At 40.3% G+C, this 19,140-nt stretch overlaps 1 protein-coding gene across 4 annotated transcripts in view; it reads right to left on the bottom strand.

Moving 5' to 3' along the window:
* Window positions 1-19,140, bottom strand: part of NAV2 (neuron navigator 2) — a 248,909-nt gene that overhangs the window by 82,083 nt on the left and 147,686 nt on the right. For all 4 annotated transcript variants that reach the window (XM_062575958.1, XM_062575960.1, XM_062575959.1 and 1 more), the window contains one exon: window positions 13,094-13,216. In XM_062575958.1, coding sequence (XP_062431942.1) covers window positions 13,094-13,216 — 123 coding nt within the window. The remainder of the gene's footprint in view (window positions 1-13,093; window positions 13,217-19,140) is intronic.

Here is a 19,140-nt window from a genome sequence, read left to right as displayed (position 1 = left end):
CTGTAAAACGGTGATTCGCATTGCTCTCACCACATTAACAAACTAATACTGACAAAGACAGTTCTATCTCAGTGAATTTCTCTAGAAGTAGAGCGTGGCCACTGGATATTTTTGTTGAGAGATTTCAATGAGGTGAACTGCAAGAAGGATGATGAAAGGATAAAAATCATTAGATGAAACCAAAAAGAAAAAAAAAGAAAAAAAAAAGAGGAAATCTCTTTTTGTCTGTTTTACTAGTTGGATTAATGCAAGCATTTGTATTTTGCATCATAACATGCACACCAGTGCACACCTAACAAACAGCAAGGAAAGTCCTTGACTTCAATATTAATAATTAAATATCTAAAGATGCATCTGGAAAATGTCTCTTTGGTTAGTTATACCACTTTCCCATTAACGTGTGATTGTGCTTTGGTTCACATAGCTTTAAAAGACCCAAAGGACAGACTTCCGAGAGGCTAGTTCACAGGTCAGTAAATCCCAGAGAGTTTTCCTGTATAATCAGTCTGTATTTTTCCTGTGTCAATTGACTCCAATGTACTTAGTTACAGTTACAACACAGTACTATTCCTGAAAATATCCAAAGAAAATTTTATTTTCCTCCCACAGTCCCACCTAGCCTTGCTTAGCCCAATCATAAATTACCATTGGTTTTCATTTATTTCTTTCTACAATAATCCCTTGTTCTTAAATCATTCTGATAACATATATATTGCCATAGTAAACTTAACTGTATCACCATGTATTGCAAGTTCACTCATTCCAACAGTCTTAAAATATAAAAGTGAAATCAGAGACTGATATTATTTATCCAAATTGGGGAGGAGATTCAAGTATTTCATGGACAAAGTTGGATTTCAGTAATTCACTGAGGAAAAGGTAGACACTTCTCAAGAAAGCTATGTGTTGAAAGCACTGTGCATTGCTTGGAAAGAGATAAAATGGTTGTAAGAGAAAGCAATTTGATAGTATAGAGGAGATGATGTAGGAAAGGTAAAATAATTGATTCAAATACGACTAGAATTTATGGTGGTAGGGAGAGAGGAAAACATATGGTATGACTCACAGGAAAGTGATCATTTTATCAGTCACATGTTTAGCTCATTATAACTAATGTAGGGTCAGTCCATAAAACATGGCTAGAGAGAGAAGCTGACTGTTGCTGAATTGAAAAATGGTCAGAAATTATTGCAGAAATGGAACCAACTTCTAAGCCACAACATGGAAGTCATCTCTGATTCTACTTTCTGGATGTTGGTGTTGGAGGCAAAAAGGAACAGTGTTCTTTGACCAAAACTGACAAACTATTTCAGGTTGCCGTATGGCATATTTGTTTTTAATCCACATCTAACAAAGAAGTGGCTCAGCAGACACCATTAGAAGTCAGGTTACACAAAACCTGTACATTTACTCCAAAGAATTTTAACAGAAATTACAACAAACTATTTTATAACCTGATTTAATTTGAAATCACAATCTTATTTCATAAAATTCCTGTCTTCCTTTTTGCAAGCATATTTGAGATACTAGATATGTATAAACGAAGATTTCCTACCACTCCTAATGCATCTCATGAGTCCTTCTGTTCCGAAATGCTCTCATTGCACAAATGGACACGCTCGCTCTAAGTACATTTTCTATCTAGGACATACATACAGTCCCAAAATAGGGATCAAGTGGAATGTAAGTCCACTTGAGGTTATATCCTGGTGAATATAACCTCAGTGAACATCACTTACCACAGAGCACTCATATCTTTCTCCTACAAGCTTATGTTGGTGATTTTTCCTTGTCTTTTCCCTCTACTTTATTTCCACAGAGTTACATATTTGTCTAGAGGTACATTTCTGGTGATTTTATGATAATATTCTATTTATTCCTTCTGCATTCAAATGCTCAGTTCTAATTTTGAATACAACTTTCTGTTTCGAACATCTCTGAAAATAAAAATACTTTTGCATAAAAATACAAATGAAACATAAAATTGTGCATGTGCATATCAGACAGCATCAAACAGCACCAATAGTTTCAAAGAGATGTTTAAAGCATTAAGTCATGTTATGAAGATATTCCTAGATCAAAGTTTCATAACAAGAGTAAACCAATCTTGCCAATGAACATGAAAAGCGGAATAAAAAAGCTTTTTGAACACTCCAGGTGGTTTACTCATTTCCCCCAAACCAAAATGAATAAATTAGTTGATATATATGAAAACAAACTGAAACTAACAACATAATCAGAGACAATTAACTTCTTAAAAGTTAAAATTAGATTTATATATATATATATATATGTATGTATAACTTGAGGCTGATGACAGCACATGGCAACTCTATAGTAACTGCTGAGCTGCACCTTTGTCAGTTAAGAAACAGAAAAGAAGATCACACAGCTAAGAAGAGCTGATCTCAAACCTTGGACTTTGCTCAGGCACTAGTCTGACTTCTAATGTTCAGCACTGATCTATCTTCTGGCTACTTATTGACCACTTATAATTGGACACACATAAACACAGCCTCTAGTAATATAGTAGTTCCTTTAGGCTCCCTGCACTAACTGTGCACAGAGGTTTTGTACTATTCCAATGCCACTTACATCAAATTAACTAGTCTCAAATTGCAAAAGTCAGTGAAATTAAAAATGGGGCTTTTGGGGGGTGAGTATAGCAAAAACTTTTAGTAATAAAAATAGTTAGACACATTCTTACAATATTGCTGTAATAGGGCAACACAGCTCAAAGAGTTTCTAGTATAGAGTATGCAAGTATTTATCCTGGCCTCATGTATATTTAACTGTACAACATAAGCAACATAAAATTGTCATGTGAAAACCTTAATGACTGTTTATACAACAGCACAGAGTATTTAAGCACCATGCAGCTGCCTTAATATCTAAGCCTCAGGATGTTGGGGCTCAGCTCAGAGCTAGAGCAAAGTTACTACTTGTTCTGTGGAGTCTCAACTTCACTGTGAATCCAATAGCTGTCATAAAAAGGTCACAAAGTCAGCTTATCACCCTGCTGGAAAATCCCTAAACTATGAGAAAACTGAGGAATAGTGAAGAGCAAAATAGGACTCAGTGGCAAAAACAGTGGTGACCCCCAAGATACAAAGGTTTGTTGGCCATTGTGGGCAGTTATCATGACACCAAGAAAAGGTCTGATTTAAATGCAGTATCTCCCAGAATCCCAGGGCAGCAAAAATAAAATTATGCCATTTTGTCCCTGCCACTCCCACTGCATTCCTGCTGCAAAACACATGGCAGCTGCTCTCTAGAACTGAAACGTCATTCAAAAGAGCAGAGGCTTCCATCATCTTTGAGAGCTCCTGGAGAGTTGGAGAGGTGCCTGAGGACTGGAAGAAAGCCAGTATCACTCCAGTCTTCAAGAAGCGCAAGAAGGAGGGCCCAGGCAACTACAGGCCAGTAGGCCCCACCTCCATCCCTGGAAAGGTGATGGAACAGCTCATTCGTGAAATCATTTCCAAGCGTAGGAGCAGAAGAAGGTGATCAGGAGTAGCCAGCATGGATTCACCAAGGGGAAATCCTGCTTAACCAACCTGAGAGCCTTCTAGGATGAAATGACTGGCTGGGTAGATGAGGGGAGAGCAGTGGACGTTGTGTACCTTGACTTCAGCAAGGCATTTGACACTGTCTCCCACAACATCCTCCAAGGCAAGCTCAGGAAGAGTGGGTCAGATGAGTGGACAGTGAGATGGATTGAGAAGGCAGAGGTGAGGTGGCTGAAAGGCAGAGCTCAGAGGGTTGTCATCAGTGGCATGGAGTCTAGTGGCAAGCCTGTAGCTACTGGAGTCCCCCAGGGCTCAGTACTGGGTCCCATCCTGTTCAACTTTCTCATCGGTGACCTGGGTGAGGGGACAGAGTGCCTCCTCAGCAGGTTTGCTGATGATACCAAGCTGGGAGGAGTGGCTGATACACCTGAGGGCTGTGCTGCCATTCAGAGAGACCTGGACAGGCTGGAGAGCTGCACAGAGAGGAACCTCATGAGGTTCAACAAGGGCAAGTGCAGGGTCCTGCACCTAGGGAGCAATAACCCCACGCATCAGTACAAGCTGGGGGCTGACCTGCTGGAAAGCAGCTCTGCAGAGAAGAACCTGGGAGTTCTGCTGGACAACAAGCTGACCATGAGCCAGCAACGTGCCCTTGTGGCCAGGAAGGCCAGTGGGATCCTGGGGTGCATTAGGAAGAGTGTTGCCAGCAGGTCGAGGGAGGTGATGCTGCCCCTCCACTCAGCCCTGGGGAGACCTCATCTCGAGTACTGTGTCCAGTTCTGGGCTCCCCGGTACAAGAGAGACATGGAGCTACTGCACAGAGTCCAGCGTAGGGCTACGAGGATGATCCGAGGGCTGGAGCACCTGCCCTATGAGGAACGGCTGCGAGAGCTGGGCCTCTTCAGCCTGGGGAAGAGAAGACTGAGGGGGATCTTATCAATGTGTACAAGTACCTGAAGGGAGGGTGTCAAGGGGATGGGGACAAACTATTTTCAGCTGTCCCATGCGAAAGGACAAGAGGCAATGGGCATAAATTGAAGCACAGGAAGTTCCGCCTGAACGTGAAGGGGAATTTCTTCACCATGAGAGTGACGGAGCACTGGACCAGGTTGCCCAGAGTGGTGGTGGAGTCTCCTTCTGTGGAGATATTCAAAGCCCACCTGGAGGCAACCCTGTCTGCCATGCTCTAGGTGACCCTGCTTGAGCAGGGAGGTTGGAGTAGATGATCTCCAGAGGTCCCTTCCAGCCTTACTGATTCTATGATTCTATGGTTAGTACTTCTGGATTTCTGCACTTTTGTCTGCTCTTTTTTCTTTCTGGCTTTCAGCAGACACTGTATAGCACTGGAAGAGTAAATGCTGTGTAGGGACATACATGAGACTTTCTGTTCATTGTGAAAATGCACTTACAATTGATAGGTAAGATTTGTGCAGGGAAGGAAGAGTGCAGACCTCTTTCTTAAGTGCCACAAAAGAGGGAATGAACATTTTGCCAGAACTTATTTTCTGTCTCAATGAGTGCTAGTCAGGAACACTCTAATTTCTCTTGGCATCAGTCAGACAGACTAAAAGTATCATATTTACTTTATTACTTTATTAGTGGAGAAGTTCCCCAGACAAGACAGCTGAAAGAAGTGATTGCTTATGAAATATATAGCATTTCAAGTATTACAATACTGGAGTATTACTACCATCCAACTGTAAGTATTTTAGTTAGATGTCCAAATACTATTTTCCCTATATAGGCTATGGATCTTTCAGAGTATCTGGATATTCTGAATTCCTTGGAGGCTTCTCACCAACTATACAAAGGGTCTCCCCCCACTCCACCCCCAACACCGTGTTTTAGAGCTCTTCACTGGAGGACAAAAGATCTGACATGAATGCTGAATATTCAATAAACCTAATGAATCGGAAGTAAAGACAAAATAGCAAAAAGCCCAAGGAAAGCTAAAAAGCACATGCAGGAAGACATACTCATCATAGATTTGGACACAAGGTTGATTTCATTTTTCCCAACAATGTAATTAAAGAAAATATTCAGACATTAAACAGAATAATTATATCCTGGCTATTGATAGTAATACTTCTATTAACATTTAAGCTAATAGTAGTATAATACGATAATAATCACAAAAGAATAGGGAAATATAGCTGTAGAACAGAAGCAAAAATAAAATCATCTTTCCATTCTAATGAAATGTATAGTTATGACAACGACAAAACCCAAACTACCTAAGAAAGGCAAAGACCAAAAAGAGACTCTTTAGCAGATATTCATGTAATAAGGCATTTAATAATGCCTATAACATTTTTTAAAAGATCCTCTTTCTTGAAATTTGCTTTACAGCCACAATGTTGGTCAAAAAGTCCAAAACTAAGAACATCCCTTTGGAGTCTGACAGCTGCCTGTTATTACTTTTATCTATTCAGTCTCTAAATCCCAAACTCAGAGGTTACTGGTATAGGTCAGCTGTGAGACTATGTTGACTCTCTTGCCATTCGACATGGAAAACTAAATAACAAAGTCTGCACTATGTCAGCAAGCATTTCACATTCTTCGGTTTGTCATGCAAAGCACAAAGACCCTGATACAGTTCAAAATGGTCTTTGTATCTACAATCTTGTTTACCCTTGGAATACAAGCTTAATTTCCCACATGCCTAGAGTATTTTAAAAGCCACTTCATAGAACAGAAAAGACAGTGCTAATCTCTGGCAATGGAACAAGAAATATCAAGAGTTTCAGAAGACTCTCTAAATCAGTTGATGGATCAACTTTATATTTGCACACAGAATGTGGGTGTATATGAAAGGAAATGCCAGAGGAAAATCTAGTTCCAGTGATACAGGATTATAATTTTACCATCCTCAGATTCAAGTTATTCAGCAGCTTAAAGTATGCAGCTTTCTATTTCTATAGAATCAATAGATATCAATAGATAGTAAATGTGAAAAAGACAAGGTTTCTTCACCTGTATACAGGTAGCAGTGTGAATTTCCAGAAGGGTCAAACTGTTCACAGTGGAATACATGGGCAAAAAGAGGGTCCTAACTTACATCTTATTAGTTGTTTCCTTGAAGTACCAGCCATCTTCCACTAGTGTTGTAGTGAACTTCAGGTTTTTTTCAGATTTAAGCATTTTAATTAGAAGCAGAGACAGAAATAGCTCCTAAAATATCAGAATCACAATAACTAAAGCAGGAAACTTCACAGAGAGAAGGAATTTACAAGATGAAATGCACTTCCTAAAGCCTAGATTCTGTCTATGTCTTTGGCATTTATATCTAAACATAAAACAGTTTCAAAGATAGGCTTTAAAAATATTGTGGCAGGCTAGCAAATAGAGATCATCTTATCTGCTAACTCTGGACGGAGCAGGTTGCAGTTGCAGGTTTTTAGAGCATTGAGTGGTAGAACTGCACCTCCTCAATGGAAGAACTTTCTTGAGAAAGGGGCAAACTGCTCTCAACTCTTTTGTCAGTTTGTGAGGCTCCTAAAGCAGGTATTAGCTAAAAGAGAAGTGATTATTTGCTTATCCTGCTGGGACAGGGATGCACATAGGTCCTATAGGCAATAAAATCTGCTTTTGTTTGGCTATAGATAAATGGAAAAGGGACTTTCCCATAGTAAATCAAATTGATTTTTTTACAAAAAGTTGGTTAAATACAGTGCTCTAATTAAATAAACTCCTCCAATAATAACCCTCCCGTCCCACAAATCATACAACCATTATTGTTACATGACATGATAATCCAGAGCCAGGATAGAAGTATTAAACAAATACAATCTCTGCTGAAAAATGACCTCCCTCCTTAACGCCTCCTCTCCTCAAAACTCTTTCTAGCCTTCAAGTGACTCCTGACCTCACAAGCTCACTGTTAGAAGCAAACTCTTTGCAGATCGTCACCTAATGAGCAAAATTATACCAAGCCCAAGAAACAAATGTAAACCTTCCCAACATATCTCCATAATGTCATGCCTCTCTAAACACAATGAACATACTCATCGAATCCTATATATGTACTACCCATGAATCAACTTACTGCATCTAGCATACCATATATGTCCCCAAAAGCATGCAAGTTGAAACAAATCATCACTACTGTGCCCATCGAATGAATTCATATGCAGGCCACAAAGATGAAAAGAACCTAATTACAAGAGAGAGCACATTTCTCACACAGCCACCTCCTCTCTGACCTCTCAAGTCCTCTTCTTCAAGGGAGGACTACAGACATCTTCAAAGAATAAGCCAGAGAATTAAAGTAACAACTTTGGTGGATATTAAAAGCATGAATTCAATAAAGAGACGGTCTTTATGCCCCGTAATAATTTGCTCGCTCGCTCGCTCTCTCCAGTAAACCCCTTCATGTTACACAGATGATGAATTATCCATCTCCTTCTCTTTTTCTGCAGCACATAAACATGGTATCATGTTTTTCCTTCCTAACTCCTGATCCGCTGCTTCTTAGCTATTGAGTGCTTTTCTTTCACAGCTAGTCTAAACTACTAGTAAGTCCAAGTAAATTTAGTGCAACTCTTCTCAACTTGTATTTAGGAATGAAAATGCTTGCTTCTATTTCAGACCTAAAGAAGAATTTGTACGCCCAAAAGTTTGTCCACTTTCCCTCACTAGAACTGATCTAATAAAAGATGTTACTTTCCTTGACTAACTTTGCCATGTTTAGAAATAGAATGTCGTCTTTCCTTTTGGTGCTGCTAATTTCAGCCCCCAGGCAAAGCTACTATACTTTTGCTTTCAACTTTCTATTTGTTACTTAACTTTGGAATTACTTTATGTAACCCAAAACCACTTTGGACTACAGCTTGTAAAAAGATTCCTTGCAAAATAAAAGTATATGGTATTATGATTCTAATCAGCAGATCCCAAGGCCATAAACTTCAAAGGAACTTTGCAATGCGAATTTTCTTGCATCTGCTAACCAGTTTTCAAGATAAATGTGTGATCTTTCAAAGACAGAGAGAGAGATACCTGAAGATACTAAGGTACAACTCACATATTTAGGGACAGTAGTACTTTTTTAACTCACTGACAAAATCCAAACAGATTATCCAGCACAGTAAATCTGCTAGGAATGAATATTCTCACCAACTTTATGACTTTGCCAGTAAGTAACTATATAAGAACCTACATTTACAGTCTACAATGATTCAAGGCACAAATACAGTAAGCAACAAACGGTAAGATGTTGGCACTTATTTATTCTAACTTACAAAATTTAGAGATTTTTAAGTCATGCTCATTTAGTATATAGGATTCTTCTTTTAGGGGGTTCCACTGTTCCACAGAAGTAAAAATGGGAAAAGTAGAACTTAAATATGATTTTAATTATAACAGCTGTAGGCAGGTTCAGCTGTTAGTGCTTTCTGGAAATGAAGGAACTGTGGATTGATGGTGTGAAACATGCCTGGCAGAGTTGTAACAGCTTAGCATCTTTCCTAGCTGAGATCTCCTGAGAAGGGTAGATGACTCCAAGGAGTCTAGGTATCCTTTTTCCTGACAGCAAGGACATCCTCCCTCCATGTGCCCATTCATATAACACACTAGACAAATTCCCCCACAAATTCATCTACTGTGAAACTCCACAAACACTTATGTCAGCACTCCTGAGGGAGCCTTACAGGAGTAGGTGATGCTGTGGGGAAAAGAGATAATGGGAATACCACTGCCACTGAGAAAAAGTTTACAATACAGAAATATCTATTCCAACTGATTTTTACAACAGTTACATCCATCCAAAGATTAAAATTTAACCCAGTCATGTTTTAACATTTTAGGACAAACACTAGCTTAAACTCCAGACACCTTTCTGCTTTTCTTGCAAAATACATCATACATCATGCTGCCCTTTCCTGAGCAGCAAAACTTTGGTCATCATGAGATGAGTAGCAATAAGATACTATTCTTGGTGGATATTCTCCTTGAGTGGAGGACTTTACTCCTCATATGCAAAGCCAGGAACTACACAGGCACCTTCATTTAGCTATAGCTGCATTGTGTCAATAAAGTGGTAAAACTGAAAACACACACTTGAGGACTTAAAGGCTGCCTTACCTTATTATACAAGCACTTAGCATAATAAAGAAGATTTTAACAAAATTACATTTCCTTTTATATAGTAGTATTTTTCCATTGTCTACTACAAAATAGTGCCAAAAAGAAAGAAAATTTAATGCATATTCTAGTGCCATACCCAATAGTGCCATGTCTGTAATAGTATTCTTTCAGTGATATTTGCCTCCTTCCAAAAGGAATGACGTCTCTGTCTCTTCCTCCTTTCAGAACAGGACAATGTTATCCCCAGCTTGATGACATGCTTCAACGTGCTTTTCAGCTCTTCTCAAGTGTAATCCTGGTTCCCATGATTATCAAGGTAGTCCAACAATTTCCCTCCAGCATCGAACACTAACGCATTTTTTAAATAATCTCATCACTGTAACAGGAGTCAGTAAGTTACCTTGCAGTTAGTGAATTTAAACATACTGTGGTTTAAGGGTTTTCTGTCATGGATGTGAAACCTTGCCTATTACTAGGAGTCAAGAAATGTAAAAATAACTTTCATATGTTTTTATAAAATGAAAAATAAGAGCAAAATATTACTCTTATCTATTTTTGAAAGTCATGATTTTTGTCATTTGTGTAAATTACTATAAATATTAGCACTTGAAAAAAAGTCTTCGTTCAATGACATTCTTACTAGTAGTGATAGATCTGTGTTTTGAATGCCCTCTGTCTTTTTGGTCTGCTACTGTTTCACTTTCAGTTTTTCCTTCCTGTTTCTTTTCCTGTTCCTCTCCTGGTACCACACACTGACCTGGGATTGTCCAACACTCTTGCCGAAAGCACAAAATGCTACTGACTAAGAGGAGCTGGTTGTAGTGGCGAATACTGACAGGTAAACTTAAAAGTGGTCTTGTCTTAACTGCAGAGTAACAAGAGTATGTTTTTAATTGTTAGAGATCTGAACCACAGTACAGAAATACTTTTCAAAAACAGTTCAATCCTATCCACACTCAGCATGTGAGCCATGTTTTACCTACAGCTCACAAATGCTGTTGCTGTTCAAAGTACAAAGACAATGTAATCGGATATCTGATGAGACAGCTCCTCTAATAATCAGAATGCTTTCCAAAGGACAAGCGAGAAGAAACTTTTTATGCCTTATATTCTTACGCTCCTATGCAAAAAGTTGTGACTCACACAACCTCAAATTAAATTATAAACGCGCAAGAACTCATACAATCACCACACACACAATTAAATCCTAAAATTGAAACAATTCAAGTTAATCATATCCCAAAGTAGTGATTTAAGCACTCCATCACCGAGGCTTTAACAAAGATTCGTACAAACATTTCCTTAACAGTAGCCTAATAGTTACTTTTGACAAGATCAAATTTATTAAGTCTCCTGACCAATTCAGGTACATAAGTCAATACAGGTCTGGGTTACCTTATCTAAACAAACTGTTATATAAATAAGCAATTACTGAAAGATTTTCTCCAATCTACATTTCAAATTTTGCCCCTCTGTCTATAGATTCATAAGTGCAAGTTACATATATGAACCTAAGGACAGAAATAAGTCTCAGATCAAGCAGCTGTGCCTGATGATGTAAAATTAATGCAAATAACCAGATGGTGAACACCAAGTTCATATACATAGAAGGGGCAAAACCATAGATGGCTTATTTACAACCTTTAAAAAACTCATGAACTAAATAAAAAGGCATTAAAAATGCTCTTTGTTCCATACAAACACAAATTGTCTTGAAGCGAAGAAATAAGCTCAGCTGTGTTGTGCAATGATTCCATTAACCTTGCAATCAAGCATTAAATTAAACTGCCTAGTTGGATTTCCCTGCTGCAGGGAAAATATACCTTGTGAGGTCTGTGCTTTACATTAATAGAGCTAACGTGTAAAAGCATCACAACTAGATTTCTACAATTAATAACACAAGAAACTAACAAGTGAGCAAATTGCAAAAATTCCCCTGATAACTTTTTTAATGATTAACCTAATGCTTAGAGGTTCATAGCCTTTCCTACTGGTTCTCCCATGCACTCACTTAACATCTGCTTTGAGCAAGTTGAATTTAATCTTCATACATGTTTTCTAGGTGTACCTATTAAACAGCTCAGAACTGCTTGTCTCTGTTCACAGAATGAAGCAAGCAATTCATTACTGCACCACTCCTTTTCTGTATGCCAGTTTTCATCCAATAAAACTGCAGCTGAAACCAAGATTTTTTTTGGTGTAAACTGCAGATTTTGAGCAGCAGCAACCAAAAAAAGAGCTATTTTTAAATTGCTACACTATTACCAGCAAGTTCTGATCTTCTAAGGTAAAAAGGGTTGCATTCTAAATAGAAAGGACTAAATCAAAACAATACATAACAATATCACCAAATCTGCAACCAGGTTAATTTATCCACGATCCTATGTTGCAGCCCGATTACCAGCCACACATAATCTCTATTATGTAAATTCATCCCCTCTCATCTAAATTGAAAGAATTATTTTCAAAGTTATTTCCACTCTCTCTTCATTTTTCCTTCTTTTATATTCTTTAATGTTTTTCTTTCGGCGACTATATTTGGGTTTCTCTGAAATAAGTTGTATTTCAGGAGAAAACTAGGAACTGCATTTTCTCTTCAGTGTGTCACAGTCCCATTTTAAGCGGAATCTTTTAAAACACAAATAATATTTCTTGTAGAACATAAGAAATTGCCCCTCTTGTGTTGTTTTCAGTAGAGTTGTTGAGCAAATAATATGTGAGATTAATTTACATATCAAGAGAAAATGTTACAAGAACAGAAAATATCATGGCAGAAGGAATCAATAACTAATATACCACTAGTTCTCCAACAGGCTGACTGTTAATTAAATGTAATTTATATTAGGAGAATTCTATATTATAAGCATATAGCTACTATTAATGTGGCAGTGTTCAAAAGCCACAGGAACAACTGAAGACAACAATTTACTTACATTCATTTACTACGTCAACAGTAACGTTCCTCAAGCATTCAGTTTGGAAGGAGAAGCAACAGCTACAGGTTGGTGCCATTAAAAGCAAAAGTAGTCTTTTAACCCGTTTATCTCAGCTCTGTCAGAATGTAGGTCTCATTACTATCCATTTCCTTGTCTTCCTCTACAATCACCCTCCTATAAATCATAGGTTTATATTCACCTGACAAACACCTGATCTTTGGACTTGACTGTTCACACTGTATCTCTAACTCAGAAGAATCAGTGGAAGTGAAAAGAAAATTAGGTCTTTTGCATTTCAAACACTATAAATACAGAATTCTTACAGTCTTCTTATGTTACACCCAGTGCACAAAAGCCCAGATGGCTCAAAAAAATAAGTGTAAGACAAAGTCAGTGTTTATTCTGGCACCTCTGTGAATGTCTAATCTGACATACCTTGGAGAAGCTTACAGGCATATATTCAGTTTCTGAAATCCCAAAGCTATTGAAATGAGTTTCAGTATGCATTAGATATAACTGAAACCAAACGCAAAATCATACCCAAGCACTTGCTACATTAGAGCTTACCTATCAGCATCTCCCAGTCCCAGTGAAGCATTACGTTGCATTGTCTCCCGTACTGCAGCCATCCCATCAGGCAGCCGATTTAATCTTCGAGTGTAAAGGCCCAGACCACCGTCAGTCATATACCTTTAAAACAAAAAACCCCACCAAAATGTCAAGGTTAGTAAATCAATAAACCTTTTAGATATTTCTGTACCTCATACTTTCTCTATGACTTTAATCATATATTGCATTTTTCCTACTTTGGGTTGAGAGTATCAAGCAAATAATGAAGGAAGGAAAGCTTTATTCTTGATTACATTGGAGTTTTTGTGGAGCTCTGTGCCTTTCTCTCATTGTTCTCGACTGCATTTTGCAGCCTCACTCATCAGTAAGAACTGGATTTGAACATACTGGTGAAAAAGAAAGAATACATCTTTCATTAAGGATGCCTGGCTGCACGTCATTTAATTTTTGTGAATGATGCTATTAGTCATCCCTACTGTCCAAAAAGTGCACAAGTTATATCATCCCGAACCATTTTGCATTGGCTAAAACAACGTTACGGAAATCTCAACCATGATGAGGTTAAGTGCAAAAATCCCATTGATTTCACCCTAGATTTTGTCCATGGTCCGTGAAAAATGTATACCCCAAGACATATCGTGGTATATTAATAAAATATTGAAATTATGAGGTTACTCAGCCTTTTCTTCTTGAACAGCTTTGCAACAAGCTGCACTACGTCAATCTCTCAATAGTATATTCAAAAATTTTCTGGCCCTTCATGAAAGTAAAAGGCAAACAAATTCAAAGTGTCAAAATAAAACAAGAGGATTTTGTTCATTTTAGCTTCATTTCTGTAAGTACTCCTGACCACATAACGTACAGATACACCGAAGCTAGCTTTACAACTGAGAAACAAGTCCTGCTTGGCTCAAGATATTTGTATGCACTGAGCTTGCCACTACCACAACCAACCTGCCAGCCCAGCTACGTTTACATGAGCAGTACTGGTAGTTGTGCACATGTACCATAAATTTTTTCGCACAACTATTTGAGAATCAAGTATATGCAACAGCTCTAGCAATACAGTGCTATCTCCAGCATACAGCTAGATATGTAACCTACCTCACTGAGTCAGGAGTTGAAAAGATTGTGTCCTCTGAACAATTTAGCTGCTCTTAGTGAAACAACAGCAGCCCACAGAATGGTATCCAGACATACAAGGTATCTTGCTCTTCCTTAAAAAGGCACATAGCTTCTCCCCTTCCAGCAAGACTTCCTCATTCACAGCAAGAAGGGAAAAGTCTCTCCTAGCTTCAGGCAACAACTCCTCTACACTTGAGAAGAAAAGTAGTAAAGCAGATAGCACATGCTTTGTTTCTGCATTTTTTCCACTGTTTTCCTCACAGATGTTATTGCAACAGACGTGGTTGACTGTGAAGTCAAATTCAATTACTACATTTATAAAAACAGTAAAAAGTCAATAAGCTTTGCACTATCTGCTGTTTAGCATTTGAGCTAGCTGCATGAATCTGCAGAGGGCCTTCCCAGGAACAACAGAGGAGTTTCTCTGGGGAGTTGGACAAAGAGGTTGCTAAGCCAGTAAAGTCGGACACAAGACTATTCTCTGCACAGGAACGTCCGTGGGGACAAGATTCTTTCATCTCATAAACAAAGACTGTAAAAAGCAAGGCGAATGGCTCCACTGTAACTTGTCTGGAATTTGCCTTAGGTCTTGTATTCTAACATTTGTTTAACATAGTTTTAAAAAATTTTATCATGGAAGCACATTCTTTTCCTGAAGCTACTAAAAGAAAAGAAAAGTGGAGCTTAAGACCATATTGTTCTACAAACATGCAAAAAGCATTTGGCAAAAACACCTAATGTACATACGCTAATTGGTTTATTGCAGTTACTTGCCTGCACATGCAATGTGCTTCAGTATGAATACTTATTCTACACATTTGAAAACACAGCTTTTAGCTCTGCTGTCAGACTCTGCCATTCTCTGGCATATGACTAGCCCTTTGATAAAAAAAAAAAAAAAAATCAACTGAAGTTAAAAGAGACTGTTCTACATATTTATTACACATAATATGATAAATGAAACATATTACTCTTAAGAGTTAGTCATGTTGAAGGCAATGGAAAACCTCTTTACTATTTCCACTGTCTACATAGAAGCTCAGCAATCTGATGGATTAGAATAATTTTGCAGTTGTATCAAAAGGAAAAATAAGACAGATTTTCAGTGGTGCTAAACATTCAAAAATCCTACATAGGGCAATGGAAGCTACATGCCTTTTGCACATTCTGAGTTTTTTGAAGTAAGACACTGTAAAAAAGCACGGCTATAAAATAGGACTTTTACCAGCTATATCAATAGTACAAGATTCTTACAGGTAGGAACAATAAGAGATAAATTTTTGTATTCTGAAAGAGGTTTGTATAATCTCAGATTAAAAGCCTTATGCCTGCATTTCTACTACACACAATGTCCCATACCCGGGAATGTTTAATTCCAAAAAGACGCCCAAAGCAATGATGTCTGAAGTCCTGCATGAAACGATGATGTCAAATGTGTCAAACACGGGAAGATACTATTTTCTAAACCCTACATACAGAAATCCATTGAAAATACAGAATTCTCTACTAGGCACAGGCCACTCAGCAGAAGAGACAGTATAATATACTGGTACCACCAACCACCAGTCATTGCTTTCTCCTCCTTTCCTTCCCTCCCTTCAAACTTAAAATCATCTTGGCTCTTCAGAAACTGTCTTACTTTTTAAGAATACAACACTATTATTGCTTCAGATTTTTGTCTTATGATAAAGGAGACTATAACAAAGGGATATTTTTCTAAAGATGACAATCTTAAAAGATTTTAGTCAAGGAGCAATAAAATCATGAAATATTAACCTGCATTTACATACAAACACCTTCTAATTCTCTGCTTCTTCCTACTGAGAAAAATAGTCAGTGATGTAAAACCGTATTTTAAATATATTTGAACTATTGAAGATTCCAATTACTCAGTGTGGCTTCCCAGCTAATTGCGTCTGTAGCAGAAGAGTACAATGTTCAATGAAAGTTTATTTTAGGCACGCTTTTAACTGTCACTAAGAAAAAGATGAAGGCAAATTAAGAGGAAGGCATATCTGTTCTTATGAAATACAGACTCATAGAATCAGTAAGATTGGAAGGGACCTCTGGAGATCATCTACTCCAACCTCCCTGCTCAAGCAGGGTCACCTACAGCATGGTAGACAGGGTTGCCTCCAGGCGGACCTTGAAGATCTCCACAGAAGGAGACTCCACAACCTCTCTGGGCAACCTGGTCCAGTGCTCCGTCACTCTCACAGGGAAGAAATTCCCCTTCACGTTCAGGTGGAGCTTCCTGTGCTTCAGTTTGTGCCCACTGCCTCTTGTCTTGTCGCATGGGACAATTGAAAAGAGTTTGTCCCCGTCCCCTTGACACCCTCCCTTCGGGTACTTATACACACTGATAAGATCCCCCCTCAGCCTTCTCTTCCCCAGGCTGAAGAGGCCCAGCTCTCGCAGCCGTTCCTCATAGGGCAGGTGCTCCAGCCCTCGGATCATCCTCGTAGCCCTACGCTGGACTCTCTGCAGTAGCTCCATGTCTCTCTTGTACCGGGGAGCCCAGAACTGGACACAGTACTCGAGATGAGGTCTCCCCAGGGCTGAGTGGAGGGGCAGGATCACCTCCCTCCACCTGCTGGTAACACTCTTACTAATGCACCCCAGGATCCTATTGGCCTTCTTGGCCACAAGGGCACGTTGCTGGCTCATGGTCAGCTTGTTGTCCAGCAGAACTCCCAGGTCCTTCTCCGCAGAGCTGCTTTCCAGCAGGTCAGCCCCCAGCTTGTACTGATGCGTGGGGTTACTGTTCCCTAGGTGCAGGACCCTGCACTTGCCCTTGTTGAACCTCATGAGGTTCCTCTCTGTGCAGCTCTCCAGCCTGTCCAGGTCTCTCTGAATGGCAGCACAGCCCTCAGGTGTATCAGCCACTCCTCCCAGCTTGGTATCATCAGCAAACTTGCTGAGGAGGCACTCTGTCCCCTCACCCAGGTCACCGATGAAAAAGTTGAACAGGATGGGACCCAGTACTGAGCCCTGGGGAACTCTACCAGCTACAGGCCTCCAACTGGACTCTGCATCACGGATGACGACCCTCTGAGCTCTGCCTTTCAGCCAGTCCGCAATCCATCTCACTGTCCACTCATCTAACCCGCTCTTCCTGAGCTTATCTAGGAGGATGTTATGGGACAAATGCCTTGCTGAAGTCAAGCAACGTCCACTGCTCTCCCCTCATCTACCCAGACAGTCATTCCATGCTAGAAGGCTCTCAGGTTGGTTAAGCAGGATTTCCCCTTGGTGAATCCATGCTGGCTACTCCTGATCACCTTCTTTTCCTCCATACGCTTGGAAATGATTTCACGAATGAGCTGTTCCATCACCTTTCCAGGGATGGAGGTGAGGCTGACCGGCCTGTAGTTGCCTGGGCCCTCCTTCTTGCGCTTCATGAAGACTGGAGTGACACTGGCTTTCTTCCAGTCCTTAGGCACCTCTGCAGTTCTCCAGGACTTTTCAAAGATGATGGAGAGCAGCCTGGCAACAACATCTGCCAGCTCCCTCAGTACCCATGGGTGCATCCCATCCAGCCCATGGATTTGTGGATGTCTAGCCTGCCCAGAAGATCTCTAATCCTATCCTCCTCAACCAAAGGAAAGTCTTTCCTTCTCCAGACTTTCTCGCTTACGTCCAGGCTCCGGGATTCCTGAGGGCTGCCCTTAGCAGTGAAGACTGAAGCAAAGGCGGCATTCAGTAATTCTGCCTTCTCCGTAGCCTTTGTCACCAGGGCCCCCACCCCACTCAGTAGTGGGCCCACATTTTCCCTAGTCCTCCTCTTGCTGCTGATGTATTTGAAGAAGCCCTTCCTCTTGTCCTTGACATCCCTTGCCAGACTCCATTTCAACAGGGCCTTAGCCTTCCTCTCCGCATCTCCACATACTCTGACTGCATTCCTCTAATTCTTCCAAGTAGCCTGACCCCTCTTCCATATTCTGTCTACTTTCTTCTTCTGTCTGAATTTGGCCAAGAGCTCCTTGCTCACCCATGCAGGCCTCCTGCCCCTTTTGCTGCACTTCTTACTCATAGAGATGCACCGCTCTTGAGCTTGGAGGAAGTGATATTTGAATACTAGCCAGCTCTCCTGGACCCCCCCCCTTCCTTCTAGGGCCTTAACCCATGAGATTCCTCCAATTCGGTCTCTGAAGAGGCCAAAGTCCGCTCTCCTGAAGTCCAGGGTTGCAATCCTGCTTGTTGCCTTGCTTCTTTCCTGCCGGATCCTGAACTCCACCATCTTGTGGTCACTGCAGCCAACGCTGCCCCCAACCTTCACATCTCTAACCAGTCCCTCTCTGTTGGTAAGGACAAGATCCAGCAGGACACCCTTCCTCGAAGGCTCCTCCACCGTTTGTGACGAGAAGTTATCATTAATGCATTGCAGGAGCCTCCTGGACTGCTTGTGCCTTGCTGTGTAGTCCCTCCAGCAGATGTCAGGGTGGTCAAAGTCCCCCATGAGAACCAGGGCCTGTGATTGTGAGGCTACCTCCAGCTGTCTATAGAAGGCCTCATCAACTTTCTCTTCCTGGTCAGGTGGTCTGTAGTAGACACCCACAACAGTGTCCCCCATGTTGGCCTGGCCTTTGATCTTCACCCATAAGCTCTCAGCTGCCTCCTCCTCCACCCCTAGGCAGAGCTCGATGCATTCCAGTTGCCCTCTCACATGAAGAGCAACTCCACCACCTCGCCTTCCTGGCCTGTCTCTCCTAAAAAGCACACAGCCATCCATGGCAGCATTCCAGTCACGTGAGCTATACCACCATGTCTGTGTGATTGCAATGAGATCATGGGCCTGCGACCGCACACAGGTCTCCAGCTCCTCCTGTTTGTTCCCCATGCTGTGTGCACTGGTGTACGACGATGGTCCTAATTCTAGAGGTACTTAATGCTACTTAAATTTACTGCCCCACTGCACA

Source organism: Rhea pennata, chromosome 5 (genome assembly GCF_028389875.1).
Source record: "Rhea pennata isolate bPtePen1 chromosome 5, bPtePen1.pri, whole genome shotgun sequence".
NCBI lineage: Eukaryota > Metazoa > Chordata > Aves > Rheiformes > Rheidae > Rhea > Rhea pennata.
The sequence above is the reverse complement of the archived record's forward strand: the minus strand, read 5'-3'. Positions and strand labels throughout refer to the sequence as shown.